The sequence below is a fragment of the Benincasa hispida genome, chromosome 11 (genome assembly GCF_027475165.1).
Source record: "Benincasa hispida cultivar pf3 chromosome 11, pf3_genome.v1.1, whole genome shotgun sequence".
NCBI classification, from domain to species: Eukaryota; Viridiplantae; Streptophyta; class Magnoliopsida; order Cucurbitales; family Cucurbitaceae; genus Benincasa; species Benincasa hispida.
Genome location: NC_143488.1, coordinates 58,196,276 through 58,217,001, shown reverse-complemented (window position 1 = coordinate 58,217,001; position 20,726 = coordinate 58,196,276). Strand labels below are relative to the sequence as shown.

Here is a 20,726-nt window from a genome sequence, read left to right as displayed (position 1 = left end):
AAAGTATTATACTCGATCCCTTGTATTTCATTAAGAACCATGTTGTAATTTATTCTTTATGCATAACTGTTACTGTATGACTGTAGATGTATGTGTTCTTTCTCAATGGAGTTTGGAATGATCCGCTTCTACTCATTGGTTCTCTAGTTCTAGAGTTCTTTCAGCGCTTACATTTGCATGCTCTGGCTGAGCGAGGAGCTTGTTGGATGATTTACTCTCAAGTTTGATTTCTATAGTTGCAAGTTGCGTGATTTGTATGCCCAAGTTTGAGAAGCCTTATCTAGTCTCTTGTTGAAAGGATTTGGTGTCTTGTTGAAGTTGTTTGGTTTCTTATTGAAGTTATATGTTGTCTTTTGCAAATTATGGAGTTCTTGTTGAAATTTTAAGGAGTGGTTAGCAAAGGATTTCACTAAGTCCTTTAGAGACATACCTAAGGAGCTTGAAGAAGATTGCCTCCGCTTCTCATATTGCCCTTGAGATCCCCATTTGAAATTGGGATAATCTCACCACCCTTGGTTATAAGTTTGCTCTAGGGGTCGTACTTATTCTGAAATCTTCCAATGGCATTGACTTGGGCTTGTGGACAAGCCTCGAGTGTATGTCTAGCTAATCCACACGTTTCGCATGTTTTGACTTGAGGAAGGCCTCATTGGGCAACCTGAGTAAAAAGGGAAACTAGATTAGATACTTACGTCCTTAGCTCACTTACTTCACTAGATTGAGAAAAAGTATGATAAAAAAATCCTTGTCCCAAAATTATAAGAGTTCTCTACATTGTTGATATGAGTTGGCTTGCTTCAATCGGTGTTTTATCCACTAAAGCTCCTTCGGCGGTCGCATCAATGTTACTTCTCTCCGATGGAAGTAAACCTGAGTAAAAATATTGGATTAGATACTGTCCAGATATTTGGTGATGTGGAAAAGAAGCATACAATTGTTTGTATCTTTCCCAGTATTCTTACAAAGATTCCTCTACACTTTGCTTAATTCCATCTATTTATTTTCTTATGTTATGAGCTTTAGATGACGGAAAGAATTTTTCTAAAGTTTTATTCTTCAAACTGCTCCAAGTAGTTATGGAACCCGTTGGTAGATAATATAGCCAATCTTTGGCCATATCCTTCAAGGAGAAGGGAAGGCCCTAAGATTGAGTTGCTCTTGTGTTACCTCGTGTAGGCGTATTCCATCACATACTGGATGAAACTCCTTCATATGTTTATGCGGATCTTCGTCGGGTTGCCCTCTGAAAGCAGGTAAGAGATGAATAAGCCCCAATTTGAGCTCAAATGGGATGGTCGTCTCCGGATACCGATGCACAAAGGTTGTTGATTAAGTTCGGCTCCGCTAGTTCTTGCAAGGTTTGTTCTCTTGCCTCGCCTATGTTGTTTGGTTGAGGTTGTTCTTCTTCTTGATTCAACTCTTCAAGTTCTTCTTCTCTACCTCTTGTTCTTTCCTTTCAAAGTCTCCTCTCTTCACGATCAATGTCTACAATAAAATAAAAAAGAACACTCCGAGAGGAGCAGGTTATGCACAAAAGATAAGCTTAATCAAACCTACTATTTTTGGGTTTATTATTTCTCTTATCTTTTTAAAAGGAATTCAAAATTCTAAAAGGTCAATTACACGGTTTCCTAACAACTGCGCCAATTTGTTCGGTACTAAAAATAGGTGTCATTGATGAAGGAACTCCATTTACAGAGGACCTTTGAGCGGGAGCAGATCTTCCAAATCCCATTGTGATCGAATGCATACATTTACAGTCAAACATCATAAATCTTAAATTACAACATGCTTTGAAATTAAAACCAAAGGATCAAGAGATTACACTTTTGAAGAACCCTTCTTCAAGTAATCCCTCGATCAAACTCGTTCACCAACGCAACGAATAAGTCACGAACTCCCTCGAACAAGCAGCAAGCATCAACTTTGGTCCTCAAACCAAATAGAACATTACCACTTGGATACCTTGGTATTCTCGGTGTGAGAATCCAAGAGTGGTGGGCTCTGACTTATTTTGGTTAGAGGGAAGGTTTGGTGTGGAGGAGGAAGACGATCGTGTAGGGAATAATACTGTCGTGTAGACGAACAAGACTATCGTATAGACTTCTTACTCGATCGTTTAGATAATGAGGCTATCGTATAGTCTATCAAAGTGATCATGTAGTCACTCGATTGTTAATCACGTCTATACCTTGAGATTTGAAATCAAATTTCATTTTATCCCAAATTTTCCATAAAACTAAATAACTACCCACTAAGGGTAGTTATGGAGAAAAAGAAGTTAATCATCAAATAATTAATAAATATAAATAAATATGATAACTAACTTATCATATCATATTTATAACATATAGTTTTAATATTGCATCATATACAATATATAAACCGTAGTTCTTTTTCTCTATTTTATGGCATTTAATATAAATCATATTTATATCAAATTTAATAACTATGAATCTTATTCATAGAAAATATATTTGAATCATATTCAAGTATTAGTTCCTTCAAATAAACAATAATGTATCAAATACATTATATCAATTATATCATATATAATTTAATTAATTTAATTATATCATATATAATCAAAATCTCTCTTATTAATTTGAACATTAAATTAACCCAAAAACTTATTCTCAACATAAATCCATTGAGCTACCAAGGGGACCTCATGGACTTGTAGCTTGATGCTCCAACGGTATGTGAATAACTCTTTAATCACATTATCTACCATCTGTTAACTGTTAGGCACTCCACTAAAGACCGATAGTTGCACTCTTCTCACTACAGATATATTTTTGTGTCCATTGGATATAGCCAATCAACAGTACGATGACCCTTCACAAATCGCTCATAAGTACAACTGGGTCAATTTACCGTTTTGCCCCTGTAGTTACATCTAACTCCTTAAGTACCACTGATCCCTCTAATGAATAATATATCATAGTTCTACTATGACTAAACCCCTCTCGGGCCAAGAGAGGGTGTGGCAAGAGAAGGTGTGGCACTACATTGTTCAAGCCCTAAAATCAGCCCTTAAGGGAGCAATTTATCTACTTACCCCTGCTTCGGGGAAGGAGTGAATTCCATCTTGTGTAGCTGAGTTCCCAACTCCCCAATCAAACGAATCTCCAAAATGGTAGGTTTGTTGAGTCTGCAATCTAGCCACTCTCACCCATGCAAATCAAAGGACTGCTCTCATAGGCAGGAGTTCACAACTGACTCAGGATTAAGGTCATGTTTCCTATGGTCATCCTAGTGAAATGAAAGTCTCAATTATGAATGGCGTTATATAACGAGACCAAACATTTCGTGGTCTAGTCTTATACAAACTTCTTTGTATAGAATATCCCCGTTTGCATATCTAATACACGAATGATCAGGATCAGATCATTTGTAGCACTTTACAACAATTGTAATACCTACAAAGTGGGCCATACTCGTAGTGTCACCAGGATAGGATAAGGTACCTAGCCTTATCCATATACTACAGACCATTTAGGTTATCACTTAAACAGAATCCACTTGTATGCCTCCACATACATGTTTAAATTACAACGATAACCCTGGATCTAAGTTTATTGGTTTGTGGTTAATGCAACTAAAATATCATATATTTCATAGACAATGTGAATAAAATATCATATATTATAAATCACAAATGTTTGTTCATACAAGTGTTTACAAACTATAAGACCCAACGAGATTTAAGGCATCAACCCTAACAATTAGTTCTATCTAACCAAAAACAAATGAAATTTATAAGGCTCAAACTATAACTAAAACTACTACGTAGCAATAGTGGAGTAAGAGGTCGATCCTAAGGGAACCTCTATAAACTTGCCAAAAAGTGAATTTTGAATTTGAAAAGATAACAATTGGGGGGAGGAGGGTTGTTTGTAAAGAAACTAACAAAAATCAAAGTAAAGATAATAATTGGTAGGAAAATTTTAGTTATGGGAGAAATGAGAGAGATTATGTAATAAATTTCAATGGAAAAATAAATCTGGGGGATTTTATATAGGTTTAGCAAATCCTATCATGGACTTAAAAAAATCAAGCAATTAAGTTGTTCCATAGTTCATTAAGAAAGTATCATAATGCTCTAATTAGCAAATTAAATAATTAACTCTAATTTAGTTCTTAATTGCTTCCTAGAGACATTCCACAATTAGTCCCTAAATTGCATTAAACTCATGGGTTTTCTTAACTATGTCAATTCTTGAAATCAAAAGACTGAAAAATTCAAGATTGATTGTATGAATGTTCTGAAATTAGTAGATTATTTCAAGAAAATAGGAAAAGAAATCAATTTTTCTATCAAGATTACTAATTCTTGCAAGCTAGTTACAATTTTGTTATAGAACCATGTAATTTTGCATACAAAAATTGATCAAATTTGAGTTGTCAACTCATCTTTAAGCAATTTTATTCAAAATTTTAGCACGAACATTCAAGAACAAGTAATTACATGAAAGAATTCAAAGAAAAATCTCAAGAAAATACTAATCTACATAAATCCCCAAGAAAAAGACTTACCTACTCATGGAGATGTAAATTCTTCAAGAAATCCATTGAAAATTGCATAATTTGTACCAAGAATGAAGTAATTTTGACAGAATCTCTCTAATCTCTAAAACTTACAAAGAATAGATCTTAGTGTTCTTGGGAATAGAAATTTGTCTAAAGTTCTTCCCCCTTTGAAGTCTGAAAACTGGAGAATTTTTACTAAAAAGGGTCGCAGCATTACGACCCTATGATTGTGGAGTCCAATGCTGCCTTGCTTAGGCACGCACGCTAGCATTTTTATTTTTTCATCATTCTCGGGAGCGTTGCAATGTTGCGTAGAGCATTATGATGCTGCCTTGTTTCGCAGCAAAATGATGCATTCTATCTTGTAGTGTTGGAGTAGCATTGACCTATGTTGTTTTGGGAGAGTTGCGACGCTTCAAGCATTGCTGAAGTGTGCTGATTTGCTTTAGCTAAGAGGTAGATTGGTAATTTGGCTTTGATCTTCTTTTTAAGTGTCCTTTTGGTCTATTTTGGGTTGATTTGACTCCATATTTGTTGGGATGACTCCATTGATGTCGGAATCGGATTTTACCTATAAAATATACATTTTAAGCAAAGAATTGAAGTAGAATTGAGGGAATCAATATAGAAAATATAGTTCTTTTCAAAACCTAACACCTTGTCGCATATTGATTAGCATTGCCACCGTCTCTTTACAGTTCATAATGGTTTTTATGTCTCCATGTTGAGGAAGTATGTAGTAAACCCGTCTCATGTGATAGATTACAAGCTCTTGTATGTGAATGAGAACTTGAGTTATGAAGAGCAACCTAAGAAAATTTTGGCTCGAGAAGTGAAGACATTGGGCAATAGGGATATAGCTTTAGTCAAAGTTTTTTGGCAGAATCATCAGTTCGAGGAAGAAACTTGGGAGCGAGAAGATGAGATGAGGACTCGGTATCCATAACTTTTTTAGGATTAAAACTTTCGATGACCAAAGTTTCTTAAGGAGGGAAAAATGTAACAACCCAATTTTAAGGTAATTTTTTAAAAATTTAATGATCTTAAATTATTTAGTTATTATTTTGAGTTTTGAGGTTAAATTTTGATTTTGAAATTTTGAAAGGAATTAATTGGGATTTGGAAAAAAAAAAAATGAGTTGATTTAGAATTTGAGGAATTGTTGTGGAAAGGGAAAAGGAAAATGAAATATAAGTATATATATATATATATATATATATAGATGGATAGATAGATAGATAAAAGTAATTAGAATTTTGGTTTAAAATATGTGTGAAAGGTTAGCGTGAAAGGTTAAAAAAACAGAAGTAAAGAAGGGAATTCATCTTTTTCACGTGTGGGTTCAGCCGCCGGGACCTTCTCCCAGCTGATCAAAGCACTAGCCACCTCACCTCACATCAGTGTTTTGCACAGTCCTCTGTCTGTCACTCAACCCAGCCGACGCCTAGCTGTGGTCTCCGCCATCGATCACTGCCATTGAGTTGTGCGCCAGTCATGGACACCAGCCAGTCATGGACATCAGCCAGCCATGCACTCGTTCCCAGTCGCCATTGGCCTTGCGTTGCCGGTCCGTCGCGTGCCGAGAGTCAGCCGCTTCTCCCTACACAATCCACCATGACGCCGTCGCTCGCTAGATCTTGAGGGTTGGGTAAGTTTTTGGATATGTTCTTGAGTGGTTCTTGAACCCTCATTATGTGTTGGGTTTAATTTCTTTGTTCTCATGGCATTTGAAGGGTGATTTGGAGTTTTTGGGGGCGTAAGCGCACTGCCCAGCGAATTATGTTTTGTTTGGCAAAGGATTGGTGAGTTTTTTGGGGTTTCCATGAAGTCTTTGGATTGTGGTTGATTACCAATTAAGTTTTTGGACTAAACTTGTTTTACCTAATGTGTTTGACCTTAGATTCAAGCATTGAATAAGTTTTAAGGTTGAAAATTTGTTGTCTGGAGTTTTGGAGAACGATTTTAGGTGGGTTCAACAAAGTTTTTTTTGTAAGTATTTCAAGTTGGAGCTACTTGGTTAAGTGGTGTTTGGAATTTGACTTGAAGATTTAAATTTAAAATTTGGATTATGTTATAAGGTTCCAAATCGAAAATTTTGTGGAGTTAATTACCATAATATTTTTTTTCTTTTTTCTTTTGAGCTTAATTTGAGATAGGTGATACTGTTACGGGTGTCTTCATACTAGGCACCCAAGTTCAAAATTATCATGTTACTTATTAGATTTTGGTAGCATGAATTGGAATATGTGTTACCCTTTTTGACGCATGAAAATTATGAGGATCATGAGCATATTAGATCTATATGTTATAATATGATTTGTGATATGAGACCACTTATGAGATTTATATATGTGATGCATGTTAGATCAGTAAGGGTGATCTACCATCTCGCCTGAGGCATATTTTATTCCAGTGGACCGACAAGTTCAGTTTCCTATTTGACGATGCGTTATCAGGCCACTAAACATGCGTGAACCGACAAGTTCATTTGCATGTTACAATTCTGCGAATCGATAGGTTCACTTTCATGTTTTTCATTATTTGATAGTGTATCATCAAGCCACTAGACATGTGAGCTAGAGCGAAATAGGTTGTCCCCTTAGTTAGTCATTCAGAAACAACTACAGTATGTATGTCCTACTAACCCTAGGCATTCACTGCATAGCCTGATCTTGACAATGTGGTCACTTACTGGGTATTTTATACTCAACCTCTATGTTCACATGTTTTTCAGGTAAGGAGAAGGATACTCGGACAACTAACAAGAGGAACCTGTGACAAAAAGACTAGACAGACACTTCCGCATATAGTTCTTGTATCTCGTTCATGGTTTACTGTTTCTCTTTCATGAACTTGATTTTGATAGAGTTTAGGTGTTAGAGATTTTTTTTTCAGCTAATTTTTCTTATTTTAAAATTTATGTTTTGGGGGTACCTGATTCAATATGTTATGAAAATTTGAGCAGAAAATTTTGTTTTGATTCTTTATTTAATAAAGCAACCTTTTCATGTATTTAATGCAAATGTTTATATACAAGTTAAGTATACACAAAGTAATCGCTTTATCAGATATCTTAGAAAGTTGGGTCGTCACATACAAAATGCATTTTAAAAAATTTTCGACTTGGAATTATGTAGCTTTTGCAACTGGAAGTGGAAGACAATAGAATAAACGATGGAGAAACCCACGATCAATGGATTTTAGTGAGCAAAATATGTGCAGTGGCATTCAAATGGAGGAGCGGTGAGAAGAACTCAAATCTAGGCGGTTATTGCGGTGGGGGAGTTAGTGGGTTGTTCAACGAGGCAAATCTATAACGAAATAGGATGAACTCAAGCGATAGTCGCACCAACGATCAAATCTAAGCAGCAATGATGATTTTAGATAGGAGACAACTCACAAAAACTCTTTGTTTATGTTAATTATTTTAAAGGGTTTGGCACCTACAAATACACTGTCTACGCACGTAGCATCAAGCAACACACATCTATAGGGTATAACAAATATTGTGTATTTGTAGGGGATCTAGGTTTATGTTTTTTCTTCTTTAAATAGATGAAGGGGGAAAATGTAATGGTTTATGTCAATTAGTTGATTTGAAAGGTTTGGTATGTTGGTTTGATTGATGGGTTAGAGATTATTATGTGTGATCACAGTTTAACTAAGTGCGGGTGGAAACGCCTAGGGTGATAGAGTTTAATGTATAGTTTGTTTCCTCGAGAGTAAGATTATTTTTTTATTTTTTTTATTTAATCCTCATTGAGTTATACACTGTCTCCATTAAATTACAGGTTGTCCACACAAAAACAAGGTAAACAGAGCAACGTGAAAACCTTGTATTTGGTATGAGTTTTAGTTGTTGGTATTTCTATATTTTTTAAAAAAAAAATGATTTTTTTCTTTTTTCTCCCAAAAGATTTTATTCGTTTTTGGGTTTTAGATGAGTTAATCTTTATATATATATATATCATTCTGATTTATTTTAGCTCTGAGGTTAATGTATACACCTCGTATTTGTACATATGGTATAAGTTTTAGTTTTTGGTATTTCTTTATTTTTTAAAATAACGTGGACATTAATTGTGCTAGTGTTTATGTCATTATGTGATTGTGATTTTGTTTTGATTTTATTAGTGCAGGCTACAAAATTTGATTTATTTTTCATTCTATTTGTTTTATATTTAGATTTCATTTTAAATTCCTCTAACAACATAGATTTTCAAAAGGGCATATTTGTCCATTTTAAAATTAAATAAATTAAAGAATTGAGGCGTTTAGACATTTTTTGAGTGAAAAATATAATTAGACATTTTTTTAAAAAAAATCTTTTTAATTTAATCACTTGTCCAGTCAACCCTAAGGTAAAACATACAGAAACATTAGACAGTTGTGTAATTGGATCCAATCTATTTGTGTATAAAGCCAAGAAAAATTAAATGATTACAAAAAGGAATTTCAACATAAAAGGCGTTAAGAGTGATGTAAGTGAATTCCCTATTTTCACTAATATAAGTGGCTATTTACAATTTAGCCCTCACATACGTTATATATATATATATTTCCTCTATGCATATTTCTCTCCCTCATGCAATATGTTCTTTCTCCCTCAATAATTAATAAAATACTTCACATAATAACAAAAATCAACATGAAAAACGAAATGGAAAATAAAATCAAAATAAATGTCATTTTCTCTCCCCAAATGAAAATGAAAAAATATATCAAATGTATTTTATCTCTACAATCGAAAAAGAAAAAAATTAATAATAAATGCATTTTCTCTCTCCATAATAAATGTATTATATGATGATTTAGTCAAACGTTGAATTTATATACTATAGTATATTTCATATATTGGTTATAATATTTTCAAATTCCTAACAAAATGTTCTGATGTATATTTTAAATAATCATGAATCTGCAGAAAAAAACGTGAAACCAATGAAAATAGAAAAAAAAAACCATTAAATGTATTTTCTCTCTCCAATTAAATTAAATAAAGAAAAAAATCTCGATAAATAAATACATTTTCTCTCTTCATTTAAAAATATGAAGAAAAAAAATCATATCAAATGAATCTTCTCTCTTCATACTAAATTAGGTTTCTCTCCAAAAAAGTTTTAAAAATAGAAAAATATATATAAAAATTAGGAACAAAAATAATAAAAAATGGTAAATTTTTAAAAAAATAATATTAAAGAATTTCTCGAAAATTTTAAAATTAAAGACATTTTTTAAATATAAGACGATGGTTTTTTATGTAAAAATCCCTTGCAAATAAATCAACGGCCCAAACCTATTGGATTCCATCCTAGATTATGAGCTCAACTGAGTGGGCCCAGCATGAACAAGTCCATACAATATACTACTTGGGCCGGCCCATTTAAAAGAGTGGAGAGACAGGACGAGTAACCATGGATTTAAGATGTGACATAAGCTAACTCTCGATTCTCATTGGTCAGATTTCGTGGTATGATTTGGAGCTGCCACGTAAGCAAATTACTGCTTCGCAAAAATTGGAAGGCTCTGGATTTCTCCCTTTCTGTCGACAGCGGGAAGGAACCTATATTAATTTCCTCTCATCGTTTCATTTCTCCCTCCATTTTTCCCATTTCCCAATTCCCAAATTCCAATTCATAAACTCATCAGTTACAAAACTCAGTTGGGTCCAAACATGGAGATTCGCTTAGCATCGATCACTCTCATTATGGCGTTTCTGTTCCTTTTCCTGTGTTCTTTAGAAGCCAAAACGATGGACCCCTATAAGGTAACGAAGATTGTTCTGAGTTATTCTCTCATTGATGCATTTTGGCATTTGTTGTTCATCGACGTTTTTTATTTTGATGTTCGGCTTGATTTTCGTCTAGTTGTTTGTAACATGAAGAATTTTACATGTGTTTTGTTATGGAGTATTTTGTGATGGTGTAATAGAATGGGTCATTTTTGTTGCGTTTTTTGGAATTACATTAAGGTTCTTGGAGTTGAGCGGAATGCGAGTCAGCGGGAAATTCAGAAAGCTTTCCACAAGTATGTTCTTTCACTTCCCTCCAAATAACTTCGTGTGGTTGTGTTAGCTCATGGCAGAATTTTATTGGTTATGCGTTCACATTCACTGAATCTCATCTGGGACTGATATTGTGCTGGATTTTGTTGATTTTGCTATCTTATATTTGATTTGTTACAATTTATTCTCAAAGCTTCATTTCTGGGTTAGTCATTCTCACTTATTAGAGTCTCCATGCATCCTTGGCAGGCTCTCTCTTCAGTATCACCCAGATAAGAATAAGAAAAAAGGCGCACAACAGAAGTTTGAAGAAATCAATAACGGTACTTTGATTGATTAATGTATTTATTGGCCAGGGATTTCTGCTGCAGTTCATCTCTTTCCCCTATCTATCTTTTCGAATTGTCGGATGATTTTTGGTTGAATAATGTATATTTAATTTGTTTAATGAGGTTCAACGTCGGAGAAAAAATAACGCTGTCTTGTATTGATGTCATGTTAAACTACTACTCCACCAAAATGACAAAATATTCACTTTGCTCTTATATGCTAAAAAAATTGTCAGGTTTTCCACCACAATTGACCTTCTTTATTCTTCAGCCTATGAAATTTTATCAGATGAAGAGAAGAGAAAAAATTTTGACATGTATGGCAATGAAAAAGGTAGCCCTGGATTTGGCCCTGGCTCTTCAGAGGATCAAGGTGGTGGATATACATTCTTTACGAACGGAGCAGGAAGACAAGGTCAGCAGCCCTTTGGGCCAGGCCAATGGCAGAGTACCGGTGGACAGGGAGGTTCACAGTCTTTCTCATTTTCCTTTGGTGGGCCTAGTGGTTCAAATCCCTTCGGGTTTGGCATGGAGGATATATTCTCCAACTTTTTTGGTGGTGGCTTCAAGGATGAGGGTAATTTTGGTAGTTTTGGCAGCCACTCTAAGGCTCAATCTGGTTCTAGAACTTCCTCAAGCATCAAGGTCATTAATAAGCAAGTGTTTAAGAAAGAAATTGTGGACCAGGGAATGACTTGGCTTTTGTTTCCAACCACATCATCTTTGAAGGGGGTGGATCATGTTCAATCAATCATAGAGGAAGTTGCCAGTTCGTTACAGGGAGCTTTAAAGGTGCTAGATTAAGTACTCATATTTCTAAGATTGAATAGTTCTTCTGATGACTTGTCACTGTTCTCATCTTCTGTTTTACCTTTCGATTTGAAGGTTGGAAGAATAGATTGTGACTCAGAATCCTCTCTCTGCAAAGACCTCGGCATTTATCCTCATCGAACTCCAAGGATATTTGTATATTCATACATAAAAAGCACCGAGGGTTCTTTGGTAGAGTACAGTGGGGACGTTGCTGTGAAGAATTTGAGAAGTTTTTGTCAAGAGCATTTTCCAAGGTTCTCGCAACGGGTCAATTTGAAGCAGTTTGATTTTTCTTCCAGCGATGGAGGAAGACTACCCACTTTAATGCTTTTGTCAACCAAAAAGGATACACCAGTTATCTGGCGTGTCCTTAGCGGGTTGTTTCGCAAGCAGTTCAGTTTCTATGACACAGAGGTATTTTATAACTGAGCTTGCTTGATTATCTCATTATTGTATGGGCTAGTATCTGTTAATGAGTGTTGGTTAATTGATCAGAGCACTTTTATTAGTGCGTGAATTAAATTAATAGCAGTATCCATGCCATCATTTTTGTGGGCTATTTCTTTGGAGATGCTTCATTTTCATACCTTGATAACGGAATTAACTTTTATTGCACAGGTCACGGATGTTTCAGATCCTTCTGTAAAGAAGTTGGGAGTTGACGCACTTCCTGCTATTGTGGGTTGGCTATCAAATGGGGAGAGGCACGTTCTTAGAACAGGGATTAATGTGAAGGATTTGAAGTCTGCCATTGATGATCTCAGTAATTTGCTTAATGGTTTTGAGAAAAAGAACAGGAAGGCAGTGTCAAGGCCAGCTTCCAAAACACAATCTGATTCTGCAGAGAATCAGATCCCTCTATTGACAGGGTCCAACTTTGATTCTGTCTGTGGGGAGAAGACTCCTGTTTGTGTTATCGGTGCCTTCAGATCTTCTAAAGCAAGGAACAAATTGGAATTGATCCTAAATATGGTGAGAACACTTACATTTATGTATATGTACTTTCACAGTTAGATCGGATGGAAATTGATCACATCTTTGCCATTTTATTCATGTTTTGGTCAAGGAATTTCAAAAGCTCTAATGGTAACTAGCTATGAGAATTCTGTCAACACCAAGTATAGATGGACTATTTGATTAGATCACAATGATTGGGGGAGTAGGAACCTCAATGTAGTATATAAGTAATAAAGTAGGGAGGTCGATAGGGGGGATTTGCCACAAATAGGGTGAGTGGGAAAGGATGGGGTACGGAGTAGTATAGGATGGGTCAAGCTAGAGTGTTGAAGTCCGCAAGATAGGGAGCATCTAAGCACCTCAAACACCTCAAGCTACTCGGTTAACTTGTAGTTCTTTACCTTTCTTATTTTGACCCCAGTTTCATGGTGATTATAAGTAGTTGTCATGACGTTACTTCTATAGAATCTGTCCCATAGGTTGTGCACTATCGCGTCTTTGAGTTCTACAGTATGAAAACAAACCTAAGTCTAATAGGAATGATTTAATATTTGTCTCTAGAGTGATGTTGGTGTAACTTTTGGAACAGTAAAAAGGCATTTAGCTAATCAGTCCCTCGGTTTTTTTCCGAGACTTCCATAGTTGTTGCATAGCCTAATCATTCCTGAAGTACTAATGTAGTCTAAAGAGCCGCTGCATTTTTGCTTGTTGATTGCCTGCTTTGCCTTTGCATTTTTGCTTGTAGTTCTTTACCTTTCTTATTTCAACACTATTTTTGTGTTGACCTATAAGTAGTTGTAACGATCTTGAATAGAATCCGTCTTATAGGTTGTATACTAATGTCATTGAGTTCTAAGTATGAAAATGCACATAAGTCTCAGAGCAATTAATTAATATTTGCCTCTAGAGTGAATTTGGTACAGTTAAAAAGGCATTTAACTAGTCAATCCTTCTGTTTTTCCCAAAACTTCCATAGTTGTTTCATGGCCTTATCGTTCCTGAAGTACTAATATAGTCTGAAGCCGCTGCAGTTTTGCTTGTTGATTGCCTGCTTTGTTATTTATAGGAATCCCATCGGGATATAAATGGGTTTATTAGGTTATTAAGGGTATGATAGTAATTGATTAAGAAGTTTGTTGAGTAGTTTGGTTATAAATACGGTTGATAAGAAAAGAGTTCGAGTGATTTAGTGTATAAGTAATAAAGATTGGAAGGTGCAAGTACATCAAATTACTTGTTAATCTTGTGAGTTCTTTATCTTTTATATTGCAATACACATTGTGATTCTGGTTTTGGTTTCTATCAGTTATACCTTACATTTTCTCTCCCTTCTCAATAACTTTCAGGTGTCTCAAAAGACATTGTCAAGACGGCAGAACTCTACGCCTGGCTCAAAGGAAACCATATCCTATGCTCTTGTAGATGCATCAAAGCAACCATCATTTCTAAATGCATTTGACGGTGCAGGATTCAAGTCATCTGATAAAATATTGATCGCTTACAAACGTCGAAAAGGGAAATTTGCAGCACATTTAGGTGAAATAACAGAAGAAGAAGTCGAAAAATTTATTGGGTCAGTACTTAATGGGGATGTTACATTTACCAAGACCCGCCAGAAACCTATCTTGAAGTGAAAGGTCTGCCATTGACAAACACAAACTGTATTTTTGAGGTCTTATGTACATTTTGAGTAGATAGAATAAAGTTTAAAAGAAAAAGAAAAAATTACATAGCGAAGAGATGAAAATATAATCTAAAAACTCTTCCCCATTGAGGTGCTTGCGTTATAAGGAAATGTTTGCCACCTGCATTTTGTGGGGCCCAGATCATCATAACCTCCAAGTAATTAATATGGGAGGAACGGGAACTTTTAATTTAGTTTAATTTTAATTTTACTTGTATTTGTGTTCTATTAGTTGTTTTAGAGATCTTGCACCTTGGAGAAGGTGTGAAGTGGAATGGGCCAATTTGGTTTCGGCTCTGAATGTGCTGGAGTTGGGCCAAGTCTAATTCCAGTAGGGCCCATGGGCCGATAATGTTACTACAGCTTTCAAAGCCCAAATAATTTTGAAAACTTCCTCGTCCTCGAGTGTTGAAAGCTAGTTTGGATTATGTGGTGGCGAGGAATCAAACAGTTCCCGAACATCTCGGAGTAGTCCACCGAGCGAGCAAAGTTCCAAACATTTTGGAGGATACGTCTCCATCCAGTCAAACAAAAGTAGCTGGAGATACTGTCGTACGGAGAAATATCATCAATTTTATTCCTCAAATCTTACCTTAAAACTTTAATTTCATATATTTGTGGGTAATTAGATTTACTTTTATCTACTAAGCTTTTAGGTCGATTGGGTATTTAACTTTCTATCATATTTCTTTCCCTATGAATATTAACTTTTACCTGTTGAGTTTTCTTTCTATTTTAAGTGTACATGAATATTAACTTTTTACCTGTTGAGTTTTCTTTCTATTTTAAGTGTACATGGAGTATTAATGATATAAATTAAATTTATCGGTGAACAATATATAAAAAATGATCCTTTTTGTGAAGGTGAAGCAAGAGGAATTAAATTTATCGACTTCTAATGAGAGAGAAGAATTTCACATGCATTTCACGGGACATCGTTGTCACTTTCTTAAAATTTCCATCACTTTCATGCGTTGGAATTTGAAGAATATAAATATTCTAAACTGACTTCTACGTTAATCTCAGATACGCCACTTGCAAGTTGTAAAAACAATTTTTTAAATTTTCGGGGGTTTTTTAAGTACAATTTTACGGGCCATTAAAAACTTGTTTTAATTTCCTTGTGATCTAAAAAGAAAAAAGGAAAAGGAAGAATTTGTGACACTTAAATCAAAAAAAGAATTACAAGTTACAAATATGTGTTATCTTGTTTGTAAATGTTTTTAAATTTCATTTTTGTGATCATTCGTCTATTCTATTGTCGGCGTATAACGCTCATATAAATTGATTGTGTATCATCCAATACATCATCGAAATAAATGTAAGTTGACGTTTTGTATTTTTTTTTTATTTTGTGTTTTTGAAAACTAAGTTCATTTCTTGATATTTTATTATAATGGTTTATATTTTTTTTTAGTATAAAAGTTGAATTCTTCCCAAATTTCAAATTAAAAAACAAGCTTTAAAATCTTTATTTATTTATTTTAGTTTTAAAAAATTGGCTTAAGGTTTTCTGAAAAGATGGATAAAAAGTATATAAGAAATTAAGGAATTGAGGGGTTTTAGATTAAATTTTCAAAAATTAAAAATTAAAAATGAAATAATTAACGAATGAGCCTTTATTTTTTTGTGTTTTTTTTATTTTTCTATTTATAAATTTAAAGAGAAAAAGGTTCACTCTTTTTGGCCTGTTTGGTAACAATTGTTTTTTGTTTTTGTTTTTTAAAATTAAGTCTATGAATATTACTTTTGAAACCAAGCTAAATTCGGAGAAACAAAGTATTTTTGTTTTTAGAATTTGACTAAGAATGAAAAATCAATGTAAAAAATGTAGATGATATATGCTTAATTTAGTAAACAGAAACAAAAAACCAAATTTGTCTCTAAAAAATTTCAAGTTGTTGGATACTCTCTTAGGTCCCACTTGGTAACGGTATTATTTTTTATTTTTAAAAATTAAACCTATAAACACTATTTTCACCTCCAAAATTCTTTATTTCTTATCTACTTTTTACCAATGATTTAGAAAATTAAGTTAAATTTTGAAAATTAAAAATAGTAATTTTTAAAATTTTGTTTTTATTTTTGAATTTGGCTAAGAATTCAACAATTGTAATTTTTTTTAAAAAAAAATATAAATTATCATAAGAAATGAGGAGAAAATAGACATAATTTTCATAAACCAAAAACAAAAAATGAAATAGTTATTAAACGAGATAAACTGACCTTAATTTTCAAACAAAACCTTCAATTTATCAAATTGCACACCAAAATTCAGGAAGTTGTAATTTTAACTTCTTCTAAGACTTAATTTAATGTTAAAACTTTGAAAATTCTTGTAATTTTAACCTCCGATAAATTTGTATTCCTGAAAAAAGATTTATTTTAGTTTACATAAATTTTGGTAAAACTATCCATAGTTAATTTGTGCATTTATAAAATAAAACTTTGTGCTCAAATATAGATTATGGTACCTAAATATTATCTTAATAAATAGAAAAGGAATGGTAAGTAAAATGGAACATTCGATGGATGGTTGAAAAAGAACCTAAAAAGGTCCAAATGGAACCATTAATTTCAAATTTTATATTGAAAAAGGGCGACGAACTTCCAAGAAGGCTCTCGATTCACAAAAAGGTGGCTCACGGATCTTGGCCAAATCTTAGCGCCTTCAAAAGATACCACCGTTTTTTTTTCCCCGAAAGAGGAGAAAACAGTATTATAATTAAAAACTTTTACATCTCATTTGATCTAGGGATGGTCATTCAAACTACAAAAATCGAATCGAATCGAATTAAAAACTCAGTAAAACTAAAAATACGGTTCGATCTGGTTTGAAGAAATTTTGAAACCGAATTAATTCGGTTCGATTCGGTTTCACTTTCGAAAACCGAATCAAACCGAACCGTTTTAAACTAATATATATATATATTTATTTATTTATTTAAAAAAAGAGTAAAACCGAATTTGAAACCGAACCGAACCGCATGTATGCGGATCGGTTGAGTTCGGTTCGATTTCATATTTTAAAAAAATCGATTCGATTTGACCACGGAACCGAACCGTTTCCACCCCTAGTCTGTTTATCATTTTATTTTTATTTTTTTAAAAATCAAGTGTATGGATATTATTTTTATCTCTATTTTTTTATTATATACTTTTCATTGATAGTTTAAAAAATAAAATCAATTTTGAAAAAAAAAATAACTTTCAAAAAATCGTTTTTATTTTTCCATGGTATTTAGGAAATATTCAAACTATTACAAGAAATGTTGATGAAATATGCTTAATTTAAAAATAAATAAATAAATCAAATAATTACCAAATGAGTTTTAATTATTCCATTTACAATAATTAAATAATAATAATAATAATAATATGTAAGTTAAAATGCAATTTTTGTCCCTGTATAATTATATTTTAGTACTTAAATGTTCAATTTTACTCACTGTATTTCTAATAAATATTAAATTTAATTTTTCAAAATTTATTAAATAGTAATAATAGATTTCATGAAAGAACTACTCCATGTGAATATATTTCTTATAATGAAAAGACTAATAGATAGTATAAAAGTTTCTTGATGAATCAACCATAAACTTAAAAAATACGATTAACCTTAAAATTTAGGGAAAGAACATAAACTAAATTTTCACATTTGAAAAAAAAAAAAAATCACAAAATATGAGGATCAAAATATTATTTTATATTTTAGCCATCTCAAGAATATATATTTTAAACAACAATTAAAAAAGTAGTTATGGATGATTTAAATAGACTATTCTACTCGAGTACTGAAAAATATTTAGTACTACAATAGTTTAAAGAATTTTCAACAATATTTTAATTTTCTGTTTGCTAAAATAATAATAATAATAATCAAAATCGTATGAGAATCTTGAATTAAAATAGGATATCATCTAATAGAGGTGTAAAATTATGAGTATGTGAAATACATGCTACGATAAAAGTATATATATTTTCAAGTTTAATAGATGCACTAATGTTTTTTCATATTTTTTAAAAAATAATTTTTTGATGAATTGCATAAAGGCGAGTACAAAATATTTAGCTGTAGAATTGAAAAATTCCACATTAATTCAATTTACACTTACTATAAAAGAAATATTTAAAAATACTAAGGGACTCATGAATTAAAATTATATATCTTTCATTGTATATAATAGGTTAAGAATCACTTTTTGTTATTAAACTTTTAATAATTTAGTTTATAAATATTTGTTGGTAATAATTTAATGATTGTACTTTTAAATTTGTAACAATTTAGTCATTTAATTTTAATAATTAATAATTTAGTCATGTAGTTTACAATATATAACAATTTAGTCTTTATTATGAAAATATTATTAAAATTTAATAAAATATCATACACATATAGATTGAGAAATCGTTTCAGATATATTTTTTTAATAAACTATAAAGATTAATCATTACCTAATAAAATTGACACATAATTTTGAAGAGATTTTTCATCATAGAGACTAAATTATTACAAATATCAAAATATATGACTAAATTGTTACTTGCCCAAGTTTAGAGATTAAATTATTATAAAGTTGAAAGTATATCAACTATATCGTTACTAACTAAAGCAAGCACTAAATTATTACATTAAGAAAGATCTAGGATGAAATGTGTTTTTTCATATATAAATGATAAGGGTAAATATCAATTTAGACACATGAACTTTGGAGGTTGAATCAATTTAAACCCTAAACTAACAATTGTATTAATTTAAATCCTAAACTTTTGAAGTTGTATCAATTTAAACTTCAAACTAATAATTTTATCAATTTAAACCTTGAACTTTCATGAGTGTATCAATTTAAACTTTAAACTTTCATAAATATATCAATTTAAACCCTAAATTTTCTTAAGTGTACCCAAATAAAACATAACGGAAAGTTTAAGTTGATGCAATTATGAAAGTTCAGAATTTAAATTGATACACTTATAAAAGTTTAGGGTTTAAATTGATATAATTATTAGTTTATGATTTAAATTATATCATCTCAAAGTTCAGGGTTTAAACGGATACAATTATGAGTTTAAAATTTAAATTGATATTATATCTAAAATTCAAAACTCAAAATATAAAATGATATTTGTGGTAGTAGTAATAATAATAACAATACATATTTTGAGATTATAGTTTTGGAGGACAGGTAAGCGAGAGAGTGGCGCAGGTGGTTCAGAAGAGTGGCGGCAAATGGATGACACGTGGCAAGCATGGTCCGTGCTAGGCAGGGGACAGAGACAGACAACCTTAGCAGACAGTCAAATACCAGGTTACGCAAAACCGCCTAAACGCTCAAATAAAAGGGGCTTCCCAGTTTCCAGTCACCACCCTTAACTAAATAAACCCTAATTTCACTATTCTGCATTTTTTCCCCTTGTTTTCAATTTTCATTTATTGACGCTTTTGACTTGCCCCTCTTTCTTGCTCCCCACGACTCGACTCACTTGCATTTACATTTTCCCTTTTTCTTTTATTTAAAAAAGGAATTCTATTTTCCTTTTCCTATTTACTCATTTTTCAATAGTTTATTTTTGGTTAATCCAGCTCATAGCCTTAATAAGGCGACCGTCGAAGGATCCAGAATTACGTACTGGAAAAACATGGCTTCTTGTCCTCGTTGGATAACCGCATTTTAATTGCCCGTTTCCTTATTTTTTGTGATTTTTTTTCCCTTCTTCTTTTGAGAAAATTGGGAATTAATTTGAAAGTTTGGCCAATTAAATTGAATTAATATATGTCTAATGAGTTGTGTTAGGTTGGACTCAATAATTTTGACCATATACTATAAAAATAATTATTTCAATTAAATTAAGTAAATATTTATTTTAGTCTCCATATTTTTAAAATATTAATTTAGATTCCGTTTAGTATTCTCTTTTTTTTTTAAAAAAAAAATGAGTTTATGAATACTATTTCTACCTCCAAATTTATTTGTTTGTTATATACTTTTCACACATATTTGAAAAATCAAGCCAAATTTTGAGAATTAAAAAAAGGTAATTTTTAAAAAATTGTTTTTGTTTTTTAAATTTAGCTAAAAATTCAACTACTGTATTTAATAAAGATGCAAAACTTTATAAAAAATGTGGATGAAATAGGTTTAAATTTTAAAAATAAAATAAAAAAATAGTTATAAAACGAGATCTTAATAAATTATGTGTTTTAAAAACCGAGTTATTGATCTATTTAATATTTAATTGATGGATTGAGATTGTGAATATATTTCATTTAAAGAAATTTTCTATTATCGGTAGATTTTGGGTTCGGAAAATTGGGACAGCACGAAAAAAAAAAAAAAAAAAACTGAAGGAGCTAATCGTTTCTTTTGAACCAAAATATACATCTTAAAATACATTAGGTCAAAAC

General features: G+C 32.2%; 1 protein-coding gene across 3 annotated transcripts; it reads left to right on the top strand.

Annotated features, from left to right (window-relative positions):
• Nucleotides 1-10,077: 10,077 nt before the first annotated feature.
• On the top strand, nt 10,078-15,103 carry ATERDJ3A (DNAJ heat shock N-terminal domain-containing protein). 3 transcript variants are annotated; one of them, XM_039049536.2, is made up of 7 exons: nt 10,078-10,300; nt 10,505-10,560; nt 10,787-10,860; nt 11,138-11,658; nt 11,752-12,093; nt 12,298-12,651; nt 13,983-15,103. In XM_039049536.2, the coding sequence occupies exons 1-7, from the start codon at nt 10,208-10,210 to the stop codon at nt 14,268-14,270; spliced, it is 1,728 nt and encodes a 575-aa protein (XP_038905464.1). In that variant the 5' UTR covers nt 10,078-10,207; the 3' UTR covers nt 14,271-15,103. The 3 variants fall into 3 exon arrangements, with proteins under 3 accessions (XP_038905464.1, XP_038905467.1, XP_038905465.1); XM_039049539.2 differs by having other exon boundaries at nt 11,103-11,658; XM_039049537.2 differs by having other exon boundaries at nt 10,086-10,300; nt 11,201-11,658.
• The last annotated feature ends 5,623 nt before the right edge of the window (nt 15,104-20,726 follow it).